At 37.9% G+C, this 20,122-nt stretch overlaps 1 protein-coding gene across 1 annotated transcript in view; it reads right to left on the reverse strand.

The window, feature by feature from the left end:
* Nucleotides 1-20,122, reverse strand: part of GRIK2 (glutamate ionotropic receptor kainate type subunit 2) — a gene marked incomplete at its 5' end in the record, with an annotated part of 415,974 nt that overhangs the window by 71,760 nt on the left and 324,092 nt on the right. The window contains one exon of the mRNA XM_080616090.1: nt 17,495-17,712. Within this exon, the coding sequence (XP_080472216.1) occupies nt 17,495-17,712 (218 nt within the window). The remainder of the gene's footprint in view (nt 1-17,494; nt 17,713-20,122) is intronic.

The raw sequence follows: 20,122 nt of genomic DNA on the forward strand, positions 1-20,122 counted from the left end.
TATACTGTTCAGAGAAAGAAACAAATATAAATATACAAGCTAGCCCCAAAACAAGGAACTTTCTGAACATAAGTCTTTAAATATTTATGCTCTAGAGAAATTATAACATGTTGCTAGTTTCTTATGAACATGCTCAAAAAGAAAAATTTACGTTTGTCTACAATATAAGGATCAGTCAGGGAAGCAATTCTTGTCCCAGAGTCATTGCACTGGATCTGCCTTCTTCAGAGACAGAAAAAAATTGTGTTTAAAAAAATTAATTTAAAACTAATAAAATCCTGATCACTTCATGCAAATTGCCAGATAGTATCTAACTTCTTAACTGTTGTTAAAGTGACTCTTTTAGAGTTGGAGTCATGAAAGCCATTATATTCTAATTTTCTGAAACCTTGATAGAACCGATATTCTTACTATAGACGAAGTGTAATGAAGCACTTTCTTTCCCATAGGAGTCTTCCACTTATATTCTTTGATGCCGGCTAACCTTCACATCTGCTATTTCCCTATTGATTGCTACAACTTGGCAGCTCTGTAGAGTGTCTGATGAGGCAATTCTATTCAGTGACACCATTTCCTCTTCAACAAAAGGAGTGCAGTAAAGTAACAGTGTGTTTCCAATATCTTCAGAGGAAGAGCTGTGTGGAAATTATGCAGACAAACATGTAGGCATCATTTATTTGTGTATGTGGAGAAGAAGAGCTTTTGTCCCTTTTATACTGAACCATTGCCTATGTAAAATTATGCAAAGTAGAGCTAGTTTTGAATTTTTTAAGTAAATTAAGAGTCATTCTGGGTTGCACTTGAAAAAAAAATCTCAAAATACATGGTGTTCACTATGGAAATAAGCTTGAAATTAATTATCGCTTAAAATATGACCCAAACATATTTACACATCAGTAATGCACATTAGAGAATATCAGGACAAAGAGTATGCCAAAAGAGATGACTATTTGAGGAGAGATCAGGTATCTATATACCTGTTCTGTGTAGTGAGGAGAAACCAGTCCTACATGTTTCAAAAAAATACAGCTTTCCAAGTAAAATAAATAATCTGAGGCGGTCTGTTTATTGCTTTGAGACCAAAACACAGGATCTTATTACGTGTTCCCATTAAACTCTTTCAATCAACAATTGAGATTCTTTCATTACCAATCCACAAATTTAACAATCACCAATGTATTCCCAGTACAGTCTTACTCTATGCATTTTGAGAAACTTCAGGAATACAGCCTATTCTTGGGTTTACTCGTTATCATTTTCAGGGATCTATAAAAGAATAAATTACCTTTCCTACACATTTTACCTGTGAAGTGAAAATAGTTACATTAGCAGTTGATATTATTAAAATAGGGATTGTGTAATGCAATACAGTGTAAGACTATAGGATATTGAAAATTTGTATGGAAAATACATCGTAACAGGAGGGTTTGAATTAGTTGATTACATCACTAATGTCCGCAAATGTAAACACAACAAAAACATTGCAAATCACATGATATTACAACCTGCAATATTTGGTGGTCCTGGTAGTTTTGCTGACAGATTTAGTCCATTAAAAGTGAGAGATTCAACTCATCACAGTAATTCTATATTTCTGAAAGGAAAATTGAAGACATGAAGATTAAGACTCTTAATTACTTTAATTGTTAAGATTTTATTTGGAGTATTAAAAATCAAGTTGTATACTGGAAATAAATCCAGAAATACATTATTAACTGACTAAGAATGCAAAAAATAATGGCCTCAATACTGCTTATGGGATGAGCCTTATGGTTTCTGTCCTGGTTTAGCAGTAGCAGTCAGGTTTTCTCCTTCTTAGTAGCTGGTGCAGCGCTGTGGTTTTGACTTTTGGCCTGGGACAGTACTGATAAAACCGATGTTTTCAGTTACTGGTCAGAATGTTTACTCTGACCAAGGACTTTGTGAGTCTCATGCTCTGCCAGGGAGGAGGGGAAGCCGGGAGGAAGCAGGGACAGGACACCTGACCCAAACTAACCAAAGAGGTATTCCATACCATAGTACGTCATGCCCAGGATGTAACTGAGAGTTACCAGGAAGGGCTGGATCATGGCGGGGTGGGGGCAAGGTACCAGTTGGTGAGCGGTTGTATTCTCTTCCCTTGTTATTTCCTTTATCATTATTATTGGTGGTAGCAGTAGTGATTTGTGTTATACCTTAGTTATTAAACTGTTCTTATCTCAACCCGTGGGAGTTGCATTCCTTCAATTCTCCTCCCCGTCCCTCCAGGGGGGGGAAGAAAGGGTAGAGGGGGAAGTAGACTGCGTGGTTTTAATTTACAGTCTGGGCTTAAACCACAACAGTTCCTCTTCAATCCTCCTTTCATCTTTGATGATCTGGTTTGAAAAGACAAAGACTGAGACAACTAAACCTTCACCTCCTTCATTATAAGCAGGCTGTACAAAAAAAAAAAAAGAAAAAGTTTTTTTGTATGAGGCACTTGTGATTGGAAGAGGAAGCTATAACTGTAATTTCATTATTTCCTCTGCTAACTTTTGATTTTACGTGTAACCAAATCCCTGACTAGAATTCCATTGTGGGATTGCACATGTATGAAGAACTATGTTTAGAATCTCTGTACTTCATTGAACAAAAGCTGCATCAGAACTACTAGGTGTAGCCATAAAATAAATTAAGTAACCAAGCAGTTTGAGTAAACTCAGCTGAAATCAACCCTGAAAAAAACCACACTTGAACAATAGCTACCTGGATAGGCTCAATTAGAAGTTTTAGCACCAAAGAAACTGTTCTCAGAGCTTCTTTGACAGATGAGGCAAAAGGGTAAAAGAAGAGCTAGATAAACTTCCCAAAAAGTCACAAAAAATGTTTGGTGCCAATAGTCTTTCTTCACACAGTTACTTGAGGGATGTATCTTCCTGTTTCAGAAAGTGGAAATGTATTAAAAAGTACATGAAACTTCTATCTATGTCATACAGAAGCTCCTTAAGAGTTTTGGAATATTCCTTGTAAGTCAAGGAAAGTGTTGCTTGTATCAAAAATAAAAATAAAATAAAAATAAAAAAAATTTAAAAAAAAGAGAGAAAGAGACTGAAGGACTGTGAGAACAACACAAAAAGGAACAAAACAGTTTCTATTTTACCATTGGCCTTCTGTTGCACAACAAGGTCAGAGTTCTTCAGAGAAAGACCAGAAAAGTCAAGTCTTTAAAGGCCTCCAGGATACTTGCTGTATTTTATAGCTCATTAAGGGGGACCTGATTTCAGTTCTCAAATGCAAATGTAGACTACACAAACACAATTCACAGTGCCTAATTTCTAACTAGAAATAATAGTTTACAAATAGTATATATTAATACAATAAAAGGTCTCATGGTCCCCTCAAATCACAGTGATTCACAACAGAATTCACATAATATCTTATCTGGATTTTGGTTGCCAATTACATTTAAATATCTATTATGAGAGTTTAAGTCAAATTCAGCATAAAAGAACATATCATTTATCATCATCATCATTATTATGAGTGACTGTCTCAGCTTTTAAGATGTGAGAAAGGATAACCCCCCATAATTTCGTATACAATGAATTGATGAGTAAATTGAAAGATCACATGCCATATCTGAACAAATAAAAAAACATTAAGAAATATATTGCTTATCATTCCTCCAACATGTTCATGGGCAGATAATTCTCTCATAAGCAGGTTACTCTGTTCATAAAGAATTGGCTGCTCATGGCTTGGACATGTGTACTTTTTGCTGGGTAAAAATATGGAGTGGTGGTAAACGGACTTAAAATCGGTTGGTGGCCAGTCACAAATGTTTTTCCACAGCATCGAGGCCAGTTCTGTTTAATATGTCTATCAATTATCTGGACGAGGAGATCAATTGCTCCCTCTGTAAGTTTGCAGATGACAGTACATTGGGTAGGAGTGTTGATCTGTTTGAGAGTAGAAAGGGTCTACAGAAGGATCTGGCAGGCCGGACTGATGGGCTGAAGCCAAATGTATGAGGTTCAACAAAGCAAAGTGCCAGTACTTCGTTTAGGTCACAACAAACCCATGCAATGCCCTGGGCTTGGGGAAGAGCAGCTGGAAAGCTGTCTGGCAGAAAAGGACCTGGTGTGTTTGATCAACAGCTGGCTGAATATGAGCCAGCAGTGTGCCCAGGGTCCAAGAAGGCCATCCTTGCTTGTATCAGAAATAGTGCAGCAAGCAGGACTAAGTAAGCGATAATCCCCCTGTACTCAGCACTGGTGAGGCTGCATCTCAAATCCGGTGTTCAGTTTAGGGCCCCTCACTACAGCAAAAACACCAAGTTGCTGAAGGATGTCCAGAAAAGGGCAAAAAAGCTGGTAAAGGGTCTGGAGAATAAGTCTTATGAGAAATGGCTGAGGGAACTGGGGTTGTTTAGCATGGAGAAAAGGAGGCTGATGAGAGACCTTACCACTTGTTACAACTACCTGAAAGGAGACTGAAGCAAGGTGGATGTCTCTTTTCCCAAACAACAAGCGACATACCAGACAAGAGGAAATGGCACAAGCTGCACCAGGGGAGGTTTAGGTTGGATATTAAAAAATTCTTCTGCAAAAGTGTTGTCAAGCATTGGAAAAGGCTTCCCAGGGAAGTGGTGACATCACTGTCCTCCATAGTAGACATGGTACTTAGAGACATGGTTTAGTGGTGGAGTGGTAGTGTTAGATTAACAGTTGGACTCAATTATTTTAAATGTGTTTTCCCCTAAATGATTCTATGATCCTAAAGCATGCTTTTTATCATTTTTTAATAAATCAGTGGTCTATATTGTAGAGATTAAGGGTTTTGAATATATTAAATACAAGTTAAAGTAATGCATGCATACTGAAAAAAATTTAAAAGTCATCCACATCCAATAAAGCTATGTAATTATTACCATAGGTGTATTACAAAAAGGATTGTTTAACCATTCTCAAAAAATATTCTACCTGGAGCAATGAATAACTCTGGAGAAGAAATTCATCAGTATAGTAAGACTTTTGGCGGTGTGGAGGGCAGTTCTGGCACTGGAAACATCTCTCTACAAAAAGCAATGCTAATGCAGTTGGGCAACACTCAGTAGTATCATATATAAACTGACAAGGTGGAACAAAGAGTTTACCTCTGCTAATGAATAAAAGCTTTCAAGCTGCTTCAGTGGGCAGGAACTGAACACTGAAGGCTGTTCATAAGGCAGGATCTCAGACAAAGGCTAAACCAAGAGATAGTTGACTCTGGAGAATTGTTTATGAATCACAGTCCCAGGACAAGTCACAGATTAAATCTGTGAACTTTACATCATTACTTGGTGATCTATTTGCTTTGAAGAGCAAGAAGATTATTTTTTTCCAGACTGTGATTGTTAAAATGTTCAGATGTGCTCTGAATTTCCTAAAAAGCTGTTTGCAGTTGAAGGATCTCTATAATCTATTTCAGTTCTCTTTCTCACATGGTTCATTATCTAAAGACAGGCATAAACAGAAAAAAGTTGAAAATCAAAGAGAAAAGGAAAATGCCCTCACCCTGCCTCCTGGAAGAGAGCAGCAGGAGAAGAAGCGAAAGGTGGTAAGGCTAGATAAGAACTACTCTATGCTTTTCTGAGGAAAAAGCCTTGCAACCTATGATTAGAACTCAGAATTCTTACATTTTCTTATGATTGGCCCTGTCAGCAGTGCCATTACAGGCCTTGAGAGGCCAGAAAGTGAAGCACATCAGGTGGGAGAAAGGAAACAAAATGACTTATGAGAGAAGATAAAACCTACAATAGTACATCAGGACAATTTGCAATCTGAAATATCAAGAATGACGTTGCTGTTGATTTTCTCATCCTCACACCTCCAAATGTCTAGGCAACAGAACTCACTTCCCAAAAAGTATGGATTTCCAGTGGCTTTCACATTTAGGAGGGTGATATAAGATTCATAGAATGATTAGGGTTGTAGAGGACCTTGAAGATAATTTGGTTTGAACCTCACTGCCATGAGTAGGGACATCTTCCACTAGACAAGGTTGCTCAAAGCCCCATCCAACCTGGCCTTGAACACTCCCAGGGATGAGACAGCCACAGCTTCTCTGGGAAACCTGTTCCAGTATCTCACCACCAAAGAACTTCCTCCTTGTATCTAGTCTAAATCTACTGTCTTCTAGTTTAAAGCCATTACCCCTTATCCTATCACTACTTGTTGTTATAAAAAGACCCTCTCTGGCTGTCTTAGGTACCCTTTAGGCACTGGAAGGCTGATATAAGGTTTCCCCAGAGACTTCCCTTCTCCAGCCTATCTTCACGGGAGAGGGGCTCTATACCTCTGATCACCTTGTCTTTTGTTGGTAAAAATTCCTGATACATTTTAGGACTTAAAGTGAGGTCTGGATAACATTTATCTATCAGGCTTGAATTTCTACAGACAAATGTACAGTGGGTGGCTTCTGATTTCTTTTTTCCTGTGTTTTTATTCAAGTAGCAATTAGTTCTTGCTATATTTTACTGTACTTTACACACTGAGAAAGACCAACTTTATTCAAACAAGCTTCACCTACAATATGAATCATTAATACATGTGAACTAATTAATGCGTATTGTGGTTGGATGCAATTTTGAAAAATAATACAAATGTCAGCTGCTTGCTGGTATGTTTCATTTCACCTCTACGTTATATTCACACAAAGAAATACTTATGCAACAGGAAAGCTAGATAGGTCTATAGGTTACATAGTTCAGCCCTGTCCTGGTTTTGGCTGGGATAGAGTTAATTTTCTTTCTAGTAGCTTATATAGTGCTGTGTTTTGGTTTTAGTCTAAGAATAACACTGATCACACCCCGATATTTAAGTTAGTAAGCAGCGCTTACCATGGTCAAGGACTTTTCAGTCTCTCATACTCTGCCAGTGAGTACACTGACACAGGTACAGGAAGCCAGGAGGGAGCAAAGACAGGACACCTGACCCAAACTAGCCAAAAGGGTATTCCATACCAGAGCATGTCATGCCCAGTATATAAACTGTGGAGAATTAGCTGGAAGGGACCGATCGCTGCTTGGGTTGGCTCGGTCTTGGTCAGTGGGTAGTGGTGAGCAATTGTATTGTGCATCACTTGTGTTTATTGTTATTTTTTCAACTTTTCCATTTTAGTTTTATATTCTTTCCCCTTGTTATTCCCATTATCATTATTATTTCCATTTTTTTTTTTTTTTTTTTTGTATTTTAATTATTAAACGTTTCTTATTCCAAAACATGGGTTTTACATTCTTTTTATTCTCCACTCCATCTGGCCTGCGGAGGGGGAAAAGAGGAAGGGTGAGTGAGCAGCTGTGTGGTAATTAGTTACCAGCTGCATTTAAACCCCAACAAGCCTACCTGTGAGAGTTCTGCGGGGAGATCAACATAAACCCCTGTAAATACTTGGGGTAAGGCAGAAACAGATGCTGACTGTGCAAAATATTAATTGATCCAAAGATAAAGAAGACTTTCCCTTATACCAACCTAATACCTAATTTATTTTTTCTTTCTCTACTAGATTTCCATTCAAAAACAACTAGTGGGTACCCAATTCATATGTTAACTATATAATTTAATATTGAAATTATTGTGAATTACTAATTATGTTTTTTTCTGGAAATATGTGTATATTTCTTTAACAAGAATCTGGAAAGCATTTGTACATGTTTCATCAGTTTCTAAGAGCTGTAGCTGGATACAGGTGTAAATGATAAATATGAATACTGTGATTTTGGAACACATCATTATACCACATGTTCTTCAACAGCTCATTAGGAGTGCTTACTATCTGGATATATGTCATAATGCAGTATAAATCTTTGTAGAAATGAAAAGTTGACTATTCCTTGTGCTTGATTTCTTTCAGCCCCTAATGCAGAAAGACGGAGAAAGGGTGCAAGGAATGTGGAATGGTAAACAAGAAGGCAAAAGGCATGGAAAAAAGCACGAATGTAAAGGTAGCGGATTTCTACCACATTCCATCTCTTTTTAGCTTCATGTCTGAGCACTGAGGTGCAATAGGCAGCCAAACAGCTCTTATTTACTGGAGGAATAGTAATGGCTCTGACAATCCCAGAGAAAGGGGAAGGGTCAAGACAGCATAAAACCATTTCAGTCACTTTGTCCCAGTACCTAGAGAGTTGGTTGGAATGACACCTTTTACATGAATTAGTTCTGCTGCATGACCTCAGATACGAAGACAGAAAGTTCAGATCAAAGAACTTGATGGTGGTAAATTTATCTGAATTTCCTCTATTTAGAATTCAAATGCATTGATGCTCTTGTTATAGTGTGTGATAATGCGTCATCTAACCTACCTATCTAGCTTCCTTGATCTTTTAAAAAATAAGTAGATCTCAATAAGGTAGAGGTGTTTTGAGGTCTTGACAAAGCATTTATCTCATTCTTAGAGACTCTGTCATTGTAGATTCAGTTCTTGTAAGTGTATGGAGCAATCACAGACTTTGCTTTACAGGTTCGCAACTGTGACAGCTTTTGTTGTACATTCACAGTAGTAGTGGTTAACTGAGTAGATGTTCTTGCAAAGAGGGAATAATCATGGGAAAAGGGAAATAATGAATTTCAACTTCATGTGCTTATAGTAGTGAGACCCAAACCACCATGATTAAAAGAAAAAAAAAGAAAGAAAAAAAAAATTATCCAGTATATATATTCAATTCCCTTTTCTAGTCAAAAGTTCCACGTGTATTTATGCATGAGAACAAGATTGTATTTCTTAAATTCAAATAAAACTTATCTATAAAGAGAAATAATTTTAAAACAAACTGAACATGTATCTTTGGTATCTGCTACCAATAATTTTTAAACATTGTCCAGGTAAAAATATGGAGGCTGGGATTTAAAAAAGATTTCCTTAGTCACTGTCAGTCAGTGGATACATGAGAAGCTCAGAAGTGATGTTTCTTTCATTTTTGACTTGCAATAATTCTACCAAATAATTGATATGTACTGCTAAACTTCATACTGGTTTATTTGCAGAATTCAGCTAAAGGCTTTATGTGTGTACATGCCCATGTCCATATACTTGTATATACATACTTATTTGTTAAACCGAAAAAATGTAATTTTTCTAATATGATGTTCAGACTCAGTTTGAAAAACACACTAAAGTTATACTGGCTTTATACATGCCAATGCCAAAATCATTTAAACAAATTACTTATTCTTGTTGCTACTGTTTTATTTATGTGGGGGGATCTGTCACTCGTACTCCAGTTGGAAACAGTGGGAAAGTTCCCCTACAATTCCTTTCTTCAGCCTCAAGAGACTATTTCTGAGATTTTGTAATGTATAGGTAGAGCTTCATGCTATTATCTTTAACAACAGGCTCAAAATTTGGAAAAGGAAGGTAAACACTAAGGACTGAATTATTGTTCTCCAAAATTTTCCAAGGGAGGAGATAAAAAATGGCTAGGGTAAAAAGCTGGGGTAGAGGACAAGACTGAAAAGGGCCAGCAGCATGGATCATTGTGGAGAAAAAGCAGTGAGGGAAGAAATTGAAGATATCACAGTAAAGCACAGCTGGGGTATAAAAATGTATGCTGAAGAAAAGGAAAAAAATGGGCAAATGTAAGTGATAAATAGACTAGCCTACCAAATAATTCTGAGATGTGTGTCACCTTTCCTGAATTAGTTGCCTATCTGCCTTTCACCAAGTGATTTTGAAAATTATGCATTTCCTTCAAAGCTTCAGTTTCCTTATCAGCAAAATAAGGATATAAAATATACAACTTATACAAACAGCTTAGAAGGCCTTTAATTCGTGATACTGAAGCAATGACAGTAATCTACTCTTACTACAGAATGAAAAATTACTTTGTTTTTTACTATTTAGTATGCAAATGCTAAGTAACCATAACTGAGACAATTTCTATTATGGATGGTACTGTACCAAAATATACAAAGAAAAAGATATTGATATTGAAAGGCACATATATGAAAAATATATGAGAAAAAAAATGTACGCAGCAACTTCATCAAGAAAATATTAAAACTGCAGACTACCTATAAGCATATGTGCTGTAGTAGTTTGTTTGTGTGTGAGGATGGACAACTGTGTTACAAATAGAAGCAGGGTTGAATTAACATTATTCTTCTCAATTTCAGAACTGTCATTCAGAAAGAAAACAGACACTGGGATTTTAAGCAGCATAGACTGAGAGACCATAGAAACCAGAAGCAATGAAAAAGCTGAGCTTTTTTATCCAATAACAGCTAGTGTGAAAAGAGTATCTTTCATTAAAATAATATTTTTTTTTATTTTATTCCAAAGCAAGGAAGACAGGCTTCTGAAATTTGAAAATTATCAATAGTGACAAAAGCAGCCAAGAGAAAGAGAAGTTCATAACTAAGAAAAACTTCTCAATTTGAGAAACACCAGGAGTGGAAATTACAAGCCTAGCAGCAGATATAGTTTGGAATCTACTTTCACACTTCTTTCCTTCTAATTCTTGTATAATACTAAGATTTTTCATCAATGACCTGGATGAGGGAATTGAGTGTACTATCAGCAAGTTTGCTGATGACACTAAGCTGGGAGGAGTGGCTGACACGCCAGAAGGCTGTGCTGCCATCCAGCGAGACCTGGACTGGCTGGAGAGTTGGGCTGTGAAACGTGATGAAATATAACAAGGGGAAGTGTAGAGTCCTGCATCTGGGTAGGAATAACCCCAGGTTCCAGTACAGGTTGGGGAATAACCTATTAGAGAGCAGTGAAGTGGAAAGGGACTTGGGAGTCCTGGTGGATAGGAGGATGACCATGAGCCAGCACTGTGCCCTTGTGGCCAGGAAGGCCAATGGCATCCTGGGGTGTATTAGAAGGGGGATGATCAGTAGGTCAAGAGAGGTTCTCTTTCCTCTCTACTCTGCCCTGGTGAGACCACATCTGGAATATTGTGTCCAGTTCGGGGCCCCTCAGTTCAAGAAAGACAGGGAACTGCTGGAGAGAGTCCAACACAGGGCGACAAAGATGATTAAGGGAGTGGAGCATCTCCCTTATGAGGAAAGGCTGAGGGAGCTGGGCCTCTTTAGTTTGGAAAAGAGGAGACTGAGGGGTGATCTCATTAACGTTTATAAATATATAAAGGGTGAGTGTCACGAGGATGGAGCCAGGCTCTTCTCGGTGACAACCAATGGTAAGACAAGGGGTAGTGGGCTCAAACTGGAACACAAGAGGTTCCACTTAAGTTTGAGAAGAAACTTCTTCTCAGTGAGGGTAACGGAACACTGGAACAGGCTGCCCCGGGGGGGTTGTGGAGTCTCCTTCTCCGGAGACATTCAAAACCCTCCTGGACGCCTTCCTGTGTAACCTCATCTAGGTGTTCCTGCTCTGGCAGGGGGATTGGACTAGATGATCTTTTGAGGTCCCTTCCAATTCCTAATATTCTGTGATTCTGTGATTTTCTTTGTTGGTGCCAATGAAACAGCTCACAAGACCTATCAGGCATGTAATAGACTTGTGAAATTACTTCCTTTCCATGCTCAGACTAGATAAGAAGATTTTAAGAGGAGAGAGTACTGAAAATTTTCTTAACTTTCTGGCTTCTAAATGGAGTTGTAATGTCATGTTTCTCAGTCCATGAGGAGGCATACAATGATCTGAAGGACCTAGTAAACCTCTGAAGACAACATTCCCGTTTTTCACCAAAACTGTTTCACAGGGATGTTTGACCCTCATGGGTAACAACATTTTCAACACATATTCCCTGTGCTCTCTGACATTTTAACATTAGCAGGTTTTAATCTAGCAGTTACTTTGTTTGTCTGATTCCCATTTAGTTTCTCCTTCAAAAAATATACTTTTGTTTTAGCATCACACAGCTCTGGCTAGGTTCCAGAGGTGTTTTAAGACAGAATTCAATGGACTGCTATATAGATAATTTATGCAGAAATTACTGTCAGTTTCATGGGCAGCTACCAAGTCTCAGTGTGATTGGAACTAATAACTATTACCAAGATATGATAATTTCATTTAACATTAGGAAACCAGCTGATGTCTTCATGTCTTGTTGTAACATAATGCCATGGTTTTACCCAGTCCACTCTCATTAAAACAAGACAAAGCAGTTAAAGAAAAACATACAGATAATAAATTTATCCTCTCAACCATTTTTGTGAAACCCTCCCCCCCCCCCCCAGAACTCATACTCTCATAGATTTTTGAAGTGAGACGGGGCTACTAAAAAAAAATCTGAGCTCCTGTATAATGAAGTCTATCTGTTTCACTGAGTAGCTTCTAAGTCAAAAGCATAATATGTTTGGGTTATGCTGTATCCATTTTCCTTACAGTTGCTGCATGGAATGGATGAATCCTGCCAGCTCTTAAAAAAATTGTAGCACTTATGACTCTCGCTCTTGGAGTTATACACCTTATTTCTAGTTTGAATTTTGCCTAATTTTGGCTTTGAAACACTGGATCTTACTATGCCTTTTTCTGCTAGATTGAGCAGTCATTTCCTGTCAAAAGTCTCATTCCCTTTAAGGCATTTAGAGACTATGATCAAGTCACCTCTTAATCTTATCTTCAGCAGATTTAACAGACTGATCTTTAGCCTCTAACTACATTTATTTCCAGACCTACAGTAGTTCTTTCACCTTCAATGAACTCTTTCCTATTTTAAATGTATTTTCAAAGTGTGATCAGCAGAACAGAACACAATAGCTCATTAAGTTTCCCTAATGTCGTATAAAATGGCAGTGCTACTTCCTACTTGAAATTTACTTGTCTATATATCAGAGAATATAGTACACAACATTAAAACCTCTCCTTTAACTTACTGGTAAAACAGAAATTATTCTGAAAGGAATTTAAAATGTGACTATTTACCCTGGTTTTTTACACACAATGCGGAAACATGCAACTCTTCTGTCTTTTCTATCTATATTTTTCTATATTATCTACCTCTTGTGTCACTTCTGTAACTTAAGATATTTTTCTGATAGTTTTTGTCTTCCTTTATCAGTTTCATGTTCTTAAGTGATTTTTATGTTATTATTTAGTAGCAGTATCTATGAGCTGTTCAACTCTAGTAGTACTCTTGAAGGCAATTCCATTTACAGTCTTACTTTAAAATATTTTCTTCTTGTAATAAATTATATTCCTGAAGGAATTTTCTCATACAAAATGGAAGTATATTTTGGAAACACACAAATACATATATACTATATTTACGAGAATTGTAACATTGTGTTTTCTGGAACTCAAACTCATTAGGTGAAATACCTAATTTTACCAGAAAGTTTGCTGTAACAGGCTGTATACAAATGTTTTTTTTTTCTTTCTTAGAATATTTAATTAAATAGCATTTCTTACACAGATAGCTGTGACAAATAGCATTTACATCAAGCAAATTCTAAATTCCACCTGTAAGTTGCTTCAGACACTGAATTAATCAAATGAGATTTTATAGTTTCTATTTACTTTTCTTTTTAAGCATGATTTTCACTTACTGGCTGAACTACATGAACAGTTGTAGCTACTTCTAATACTTAAGTTTAGATCCATTAGGTAAACAATATCAATTAATTTACATACTTCTACAAGTAGAGGTGCCGTGCTTGACCTCGTGCTCACCAACAGAGAATGGCTGGTTGGAAATATGATGGTCCAGGACAGCCTTGGTTGCAGTGATCATGAGATGGTTAAATTTGAGATCATCAGGACAGTGAGAAGAGCGTGCAGCAAGCTCACTGCTCTTGACTTCAAGAGAGCAGACTGGCCTTTTCTGGAACCTGCTTAGTAAGTTTCCATGGGATATAGCCCTAGAGGGCAGGGGGCCCAAGACTGTTGGATCATCCAACATTCAAGGATCACCTACTGCAAGCTCAGGAGTGCTGCATCCCAACAAGAAGGAAGTGCAGCAGGAGGACCAGGAGACCTCCTTGGATGCATAAGGAGATGCTGAAGAAAATTTGAAGGAAAAAAGAGGCTTATAAGAGGCGGAATCAAGGATAGGCAGCTTGGGAAGAATACAGGGATGTTGTCCAAGAAGCTAGGGACCAGGTTAGGAAAGCTGAGGCCCACTTAGAATTAAACTTGGCTAGGGATGTGAAAGATAACAGGAAGGGATTCTATAGGTACGTAGCGAATAAAAGACAGACTAGAGACAACGAAGGCCCCCTCCAGAATATATCAGGAGAACTGGCTACCCTGGATTTGGAGAAAGCTGAGGTTCTTAATGACTTCTTTGCCACAGCCTTCACTGGCAAATGCTCTGACCACACCACCCAAGTCTTGGAAGGCAGATGCAGAGACTATGAGAATGAAGACCTTAGGCCCACTGTAGGAGAGGATTTTGTTCGAGATTATCTCAAGAACCTGAACATACACAAGTCCATGGGACCTGATGAAATCCATCTGCGGGTCCTGAAGGAGCTGGCAAATGAAGTTGCTAAGTCACTGGCCATCATATTTGAAAAATCATGGCAGTCAGGTGAAGTTCCCAATGGCTGGAAGAAGGGAAATATAACCCCCATTTTCAAGAAGGAGAAAATGGATGACTCGGGGAATTAGAAACCAGTCAGTCTGACCTCTGTGCCTGGCAGAATCTTGGAGCAGATTCTCCTGGAAGGCACGTTAAGGCACATGTAAAACAACGAGGTGGCTGGTGACAGCCACCATGGCTTCCCTAACGGGAAATCCTACCTGACCAATTTGGTGGCCTTCTATGATGGGGCTACAGAACTGATGAACACAGGTAGAGCAGCTGACGTCATCTATCTGGACTTGTGCAAAGTGTTCAACACTGTCCCACACGCCATCCTTGTCTCTAAATTGGAGAAACATCAGTTTGATAGGTGGACCACTTGGTGGATAAAGAACTGGCTGGATGGCCGCACGCAAAGAGTTGTGGTCAACGGCTCAATGTCTGGCTGGAGACCAGTAATAAGTGGTGTCCCTCAGGGACTGGTGTTGGAACCAGTCTTGTTCAACATCTTTGTCAGTGACAAGGACAGTGGGATTGAGAGCTCCCTCAGCAAGTTTGCCGATGACAACAAGCTGTGTGCTTCGGTTGATATGCTGGAGAGAACAAATGCCATCCTTGACACACTTGTGAGGTGGGCTGATGCCAACCTGATGAAATTTAACCATGCCTGGTGCAAGGTCCTGCAGCTGGGTGGGAGCAATCCCAGGCACAGCTACAGGTTGGGCAGAGAAGAGATTCAGAGCAGCCCTGAGAAGAAGAACTTGGGGGTCTTGGTCCATGAGAAAATGAGCATGAGCCACCTTCAGTGTGGGCTCGCAGCCCAGAAAGCCAACTGTATCCTGGGCTGCATCAAAAGGAATGTGAGCAACAGGTCAACGGAAGTGATCTTGCCCCTCTACTCTGCTCTCGTGAGACCTCACTTGGAGTATTGTGTACAGTTCTGGTATCCTCAACATAAAAAGGACATGGAACTGTTGGAACAAGTCCAGAGGAGGGCCACGAGGATGATCAGGGGACTGGAGCACCTCCCGTATGAAGACAGGCTGAGAAAGTTGGGGCTGTTCAGCCTGGAGAAGAGAACGCTGCATGGAGACCTCATAGCTGTCTTCCAGTATCTGAAGGGGGGCTATAGGGATGCTAGGGATGGACTCTTCATTAGGGTGATAGGACAAGGGGTAATGGATTAAAACTTAAACAGGAGAAGTTTAGATTTGCAGGGGGGTTGGAACTAGATGATCTTAAGGTCCTTTCCAACCCTAACTATTCTATGATTCTATGATTCAGTATATGCTTATGCAAAGGGGAAAACATCCATAGAACGAGAAATATTCTCTATGCTTAAAACCCTCACAGATTATGCACATACAAAAAAGAATAAATAAGAGAGAAAACTAAATGTGGGGAGAAGGAAAACTAAAAATTAAGAAGATGCAGAGATAAGTGTTTCTGGCAACAAGATAGAAGCACCCTGCTAACTTTAACTTGCTTCCTAATATTTCAGAATCCACAGTTCACATCTGAATTAGAACAACTTCAAAGTTTTTTGACAAAGAGAAATGAAATTGTAGTCTTGTAGTGTTTTCTGGTAACTCAATAAATACTTTGTGTCATCTCCTTGTGGCCTTAAAATAATAAATAAATAAATAATTTTAACTCTTTTAAAAACCTCTGTTTTCAAAATTTCAATGTTGTTTCTTTTAACTGCTTCACATATTTCCTGACATCAAGAGGCCTCTAACAGATTAGTTACTTCTAGTAAGTTCATCCTTTTCCAGCATATATTCTGGAGAAAATATTCAGAACCTTCTCAATGCTATAAGTTTGCAGCAGTATGCTATAAGTTAAGCAGCCTAAACCATTTCAATGTACAGAAGTTGAATTGATTTGGGTGACATGGTTTAGTGTGAGATGGCCCTGCCCATGGCAGTTGGGTTGGAACTAGATGACCTTAAGGTCCTTTCCAACCCAACTATTTTATGATTCTATGATTCTATGATTTTTATTTCCAAGCAAAAGCTGAAACCCTATAACTTTTATAAAAAATGAAAGTTATGTATACACTTCGATTTGCTCTAAGGTAATAAGATTAAATAGTGACTATTTAGCCTTGGTATCTAAACAGATTTTTTACTGTCTGAATCTGATGAGAGGAATTGATAACACATAACACATTCTTCAATTTATGCACCAGTCTACAATTTACCTTGGACTTCAATTTGTCTAATTTTAAATGCCAGTGTAATGGACACAGCAAAGCTTTAGGTGACCACATAACAACTCAAAAAAACAGAATACACTAGCTAGAAGTCTTCAAAATGTACCAAAGATCAGACAAATATTGGTAAACACCTCCTTGTTTGGAAGATTTGAGACGCCTCTGTGTTATCAGACGTAAGAGTTTGAGAACAAACCTCTCTCTCTCCTTTCATGCATACATCTAATTTAAGGTCACTTAAATGATTGATGAAGTTAGAGAATAAGATTTCTCTCTAATTCAGCAGCATATTTCAGTATATTTAAAATGGAATTATTTTAGTATCAGATTAAAAAGAATAGAAAAGCCAGCAGAATCTGAGCTTTTTTATGTGAACTCCAAATATCATTCAAAAGGTTCTCAAAAATAAGAAGTCCTAAACAATTTTCTCAGCCTAGCAACTAAAATTTTTAATGTAGTCTGTTTGCTAAAAAAAAAAAAAAAAGACTAAAATTAAGTGTAATGCTGTTGAACTGATACTGTAACTCTTAACCTGACAAAACCCATTCTTGCACATGTCTATGATCTGTCATCACTCAGATCTGTCTGAGCAAAGTATTCAGGTTTCTTCACTTACTCTACTGCAATAAATTCAATTCTTTAAGCAAAAATCATCAGAGAAACTGCCTTTTATTTCCCATTACAGTTTTTATATTTGATTCCTTTCCTATCTTACAAATCCTCAAAAAGTGATTTTCAGCTGCTTTTGATGTCAGCAAGAACTGTATCTGTTGCTTCTTAGCAATGTGTACAAGTCCCCCCTCTGCATTTGGACACAGCATCTTTTCAAAAAAATATATAAAGCTTACCTTGAAAAAAGTCATGGTTGCTCCATCTTCAACTGTCCCATACTCTATCTTTGTTTGCTTGGCCAAATCATCAGCAGAATCAATAGGGGATTCCATACGCTCCACTGTCAGAAAGGCGGCTAGGTTAGCAGTATACGAAGAAATGATGATAAGTGTGAAAAACCACCAAATGCCTCCCACTATCCTGGTGGAGAGGGCTTTGGGCATGAGCTCAGAACCTAATGAAAACCAGGGGAGAAAGGTGAAACCAATGCACAGACAATAATTAATAAGTGTTCAGCACTTTTTGCTACAGTGGGGAGATGAAATCACTGTGCAAAAAAATGTTTAGGATAAAGGCTTACATGTACTGCTCGTACAAACACACACAACTGAAACGAAAAATAAGGATTGATTACACTTATAAAGACAGACCTTTTTGGAGCTGTGGGAATCAAAACATAGAAATGGGAGATTCAATGATCAATGCCTCTTAAAATTTATAAATATATACATATCAATGTGAAAAAGCAGTTACTGGAACTGGCTTTCCAGAAAAATTGTGAATGCTCCATCCCTGGCAATGCTCAAGACCAGGTTGGACAGAGCCTTGGGTGGCATGATTTAGTGCAAGGTGTTCCTGCCCATGGCAGGGGAGTTGGAACTAGATAATATTAAGGCCCTTTCCAACCCTAACTATTCTATGATTCCATGATTCTATGATTCTGTGAAAAATCCTGTCTGGATTGAGCCTCTAATTTAATATTGAAGAATTTGTATAGTTCTTTATCATCAAGACACTACACAAATATTAAGTACTTCGTAAAAAGTCACTTAAGTAAAAGTAAGCTACGGATGAGAGGAGCAGGTATGGAACAAAAGTATTTAGTATCTGAAACATACATTCTGAAATCTTTTATAAATATGCTTTGGACTTTTGTCATTAACTTAGCTGTAAAGGGTTGCTCATTAACCGCTTATATAAAAAATAAACATCTCCCATCTCTATAGGTAGCCCCACAATTACAGATAAACATGGGTGGCTATGCCACACACTTAATTTGATAGAGCAGCAATGAAAAGATTAGACAGCTAAGCATAAACTAGATTAAGATAGATTATAATGCATTGCTGGAGTTGCCTGCCCATGGCACTAAAGAATGGAGGGGGGAGACAGATACTGTATAGTAATTTGCATAATTATTAATGCTAATTTAGAGTCTAATGAGACAATTTGAAGCACATAAACTCCTCTTGTTCCTAATTACTAAAAATAGGAAAAAACAAAATTCAATGGAATTTACAACTGCAAATATTTATCATAAATGAGCATGTATGGATTTTTTTCCATAACATTTTAACTGCATTGAATTAAATGTTGAATAATGTTGAATAAACAATTTCAAGCTTCACTGTAAGAACTTTACCTAAGATCTTTAAGGAGAAGCTGGAAACTTGTTTTCAAAGAAACAGTTTCACCATATCCACTATGCCATTATACCAAAATGATCATTTTTTGTTAATTGCTTAATATGCTTGATTTTACATCTCCTGGGTAAAATGGAATGAAGGCAAGATGGACTATTTTATTTCTGTTAAATTTTAGTGTTTATATTTAATTATTTAAGGAACTGGTCCAGCAAGGTAACACATCTTCATATAAATGAAAGATTATGCCAAACTTCCAAAGTCAATGCCAAAAAAAGAACAGAAGAAGAGGGAGGGGGAACCAAAGAAAAGGAGAAAAGAAGTGGTATCATAACTGGACTATCATATCCAAAAACAGCCCATCTTACCCTGCAGTTCATCTTACCCTTGCTGTTTCAAACAAAAAAAGCTGACAGACTTGGACATGACAGCCAACTCCAGCGCCAGACTCTGCCTAGAATTCTGCAAGGAAAAAAGTAAAAAAGTACCTTTCTGATGTAGTTGCTCCTAGGCCCTGTTAGTCAGACACTTAGATATCATAACACTAACAGATTTCCCAATATAGCCCACCATCATCAACTCTTAAATTGTTCTTGTTTCATTTAAAAAGCAACACCAGTAAAGTCAGATAGGACTGGGAAGAAAAGAAGATTGGAAACATTTGCCACAGTTGCCCCAATTACCACAAGTTCATACCTTACCAAGGGCTGAAAACGAGTGCCACCTAGGCCTGTGAAACAGAGCCTGGTTAGGGGCTGACTGTCATGTACCCAAGGTAACGTCATGTCCAGCACTATATCCCACAGTTTCCTGGGAGTGAGGGGTGTCAGCAAGACATGTATGAGTTCCCTCTAGCATGTATCCTCCAGCGCTAAGCAAATGTTTTGTAAAGAAGCAGCACTTAATGAATTAATGTAAGTATAGGCCCAAGCACTATTATATTGTTTTTAAGGGAAAGTTATTGCCATTAGGTGAATAAAATGCTGTTGTATAAAACCTTACTTTTAGATGACTTTAAGTTCTTGATAATTTTTTTAAGCAATTATCTAAATCAGGACTGATACTTAAACCTTAGAACAGTGCCTTTGAAAATTTATTAAAAGATGCACTGGGTCAAAGGTAAAACAATGTAAGGCAAGGACAGAGGGTCAGTCTTAATTCTGAAAAACTAGTTTTCCTTCATTATATTAAAAGATATCTTTTAAAATAATGGTCTGGGTT

This window comes from Psittacula echo (assembly GCF_963264785.1).
Source record: "Psittacula echo genome assembly, chromosome: 4".
In the NCBI taxonomy this organism is placed as follows: Eukaryota; Metazoa; Chordata; class Aves; order Psittaciformes; family Psittacidae; genus Psittacula; species Psittacula echo.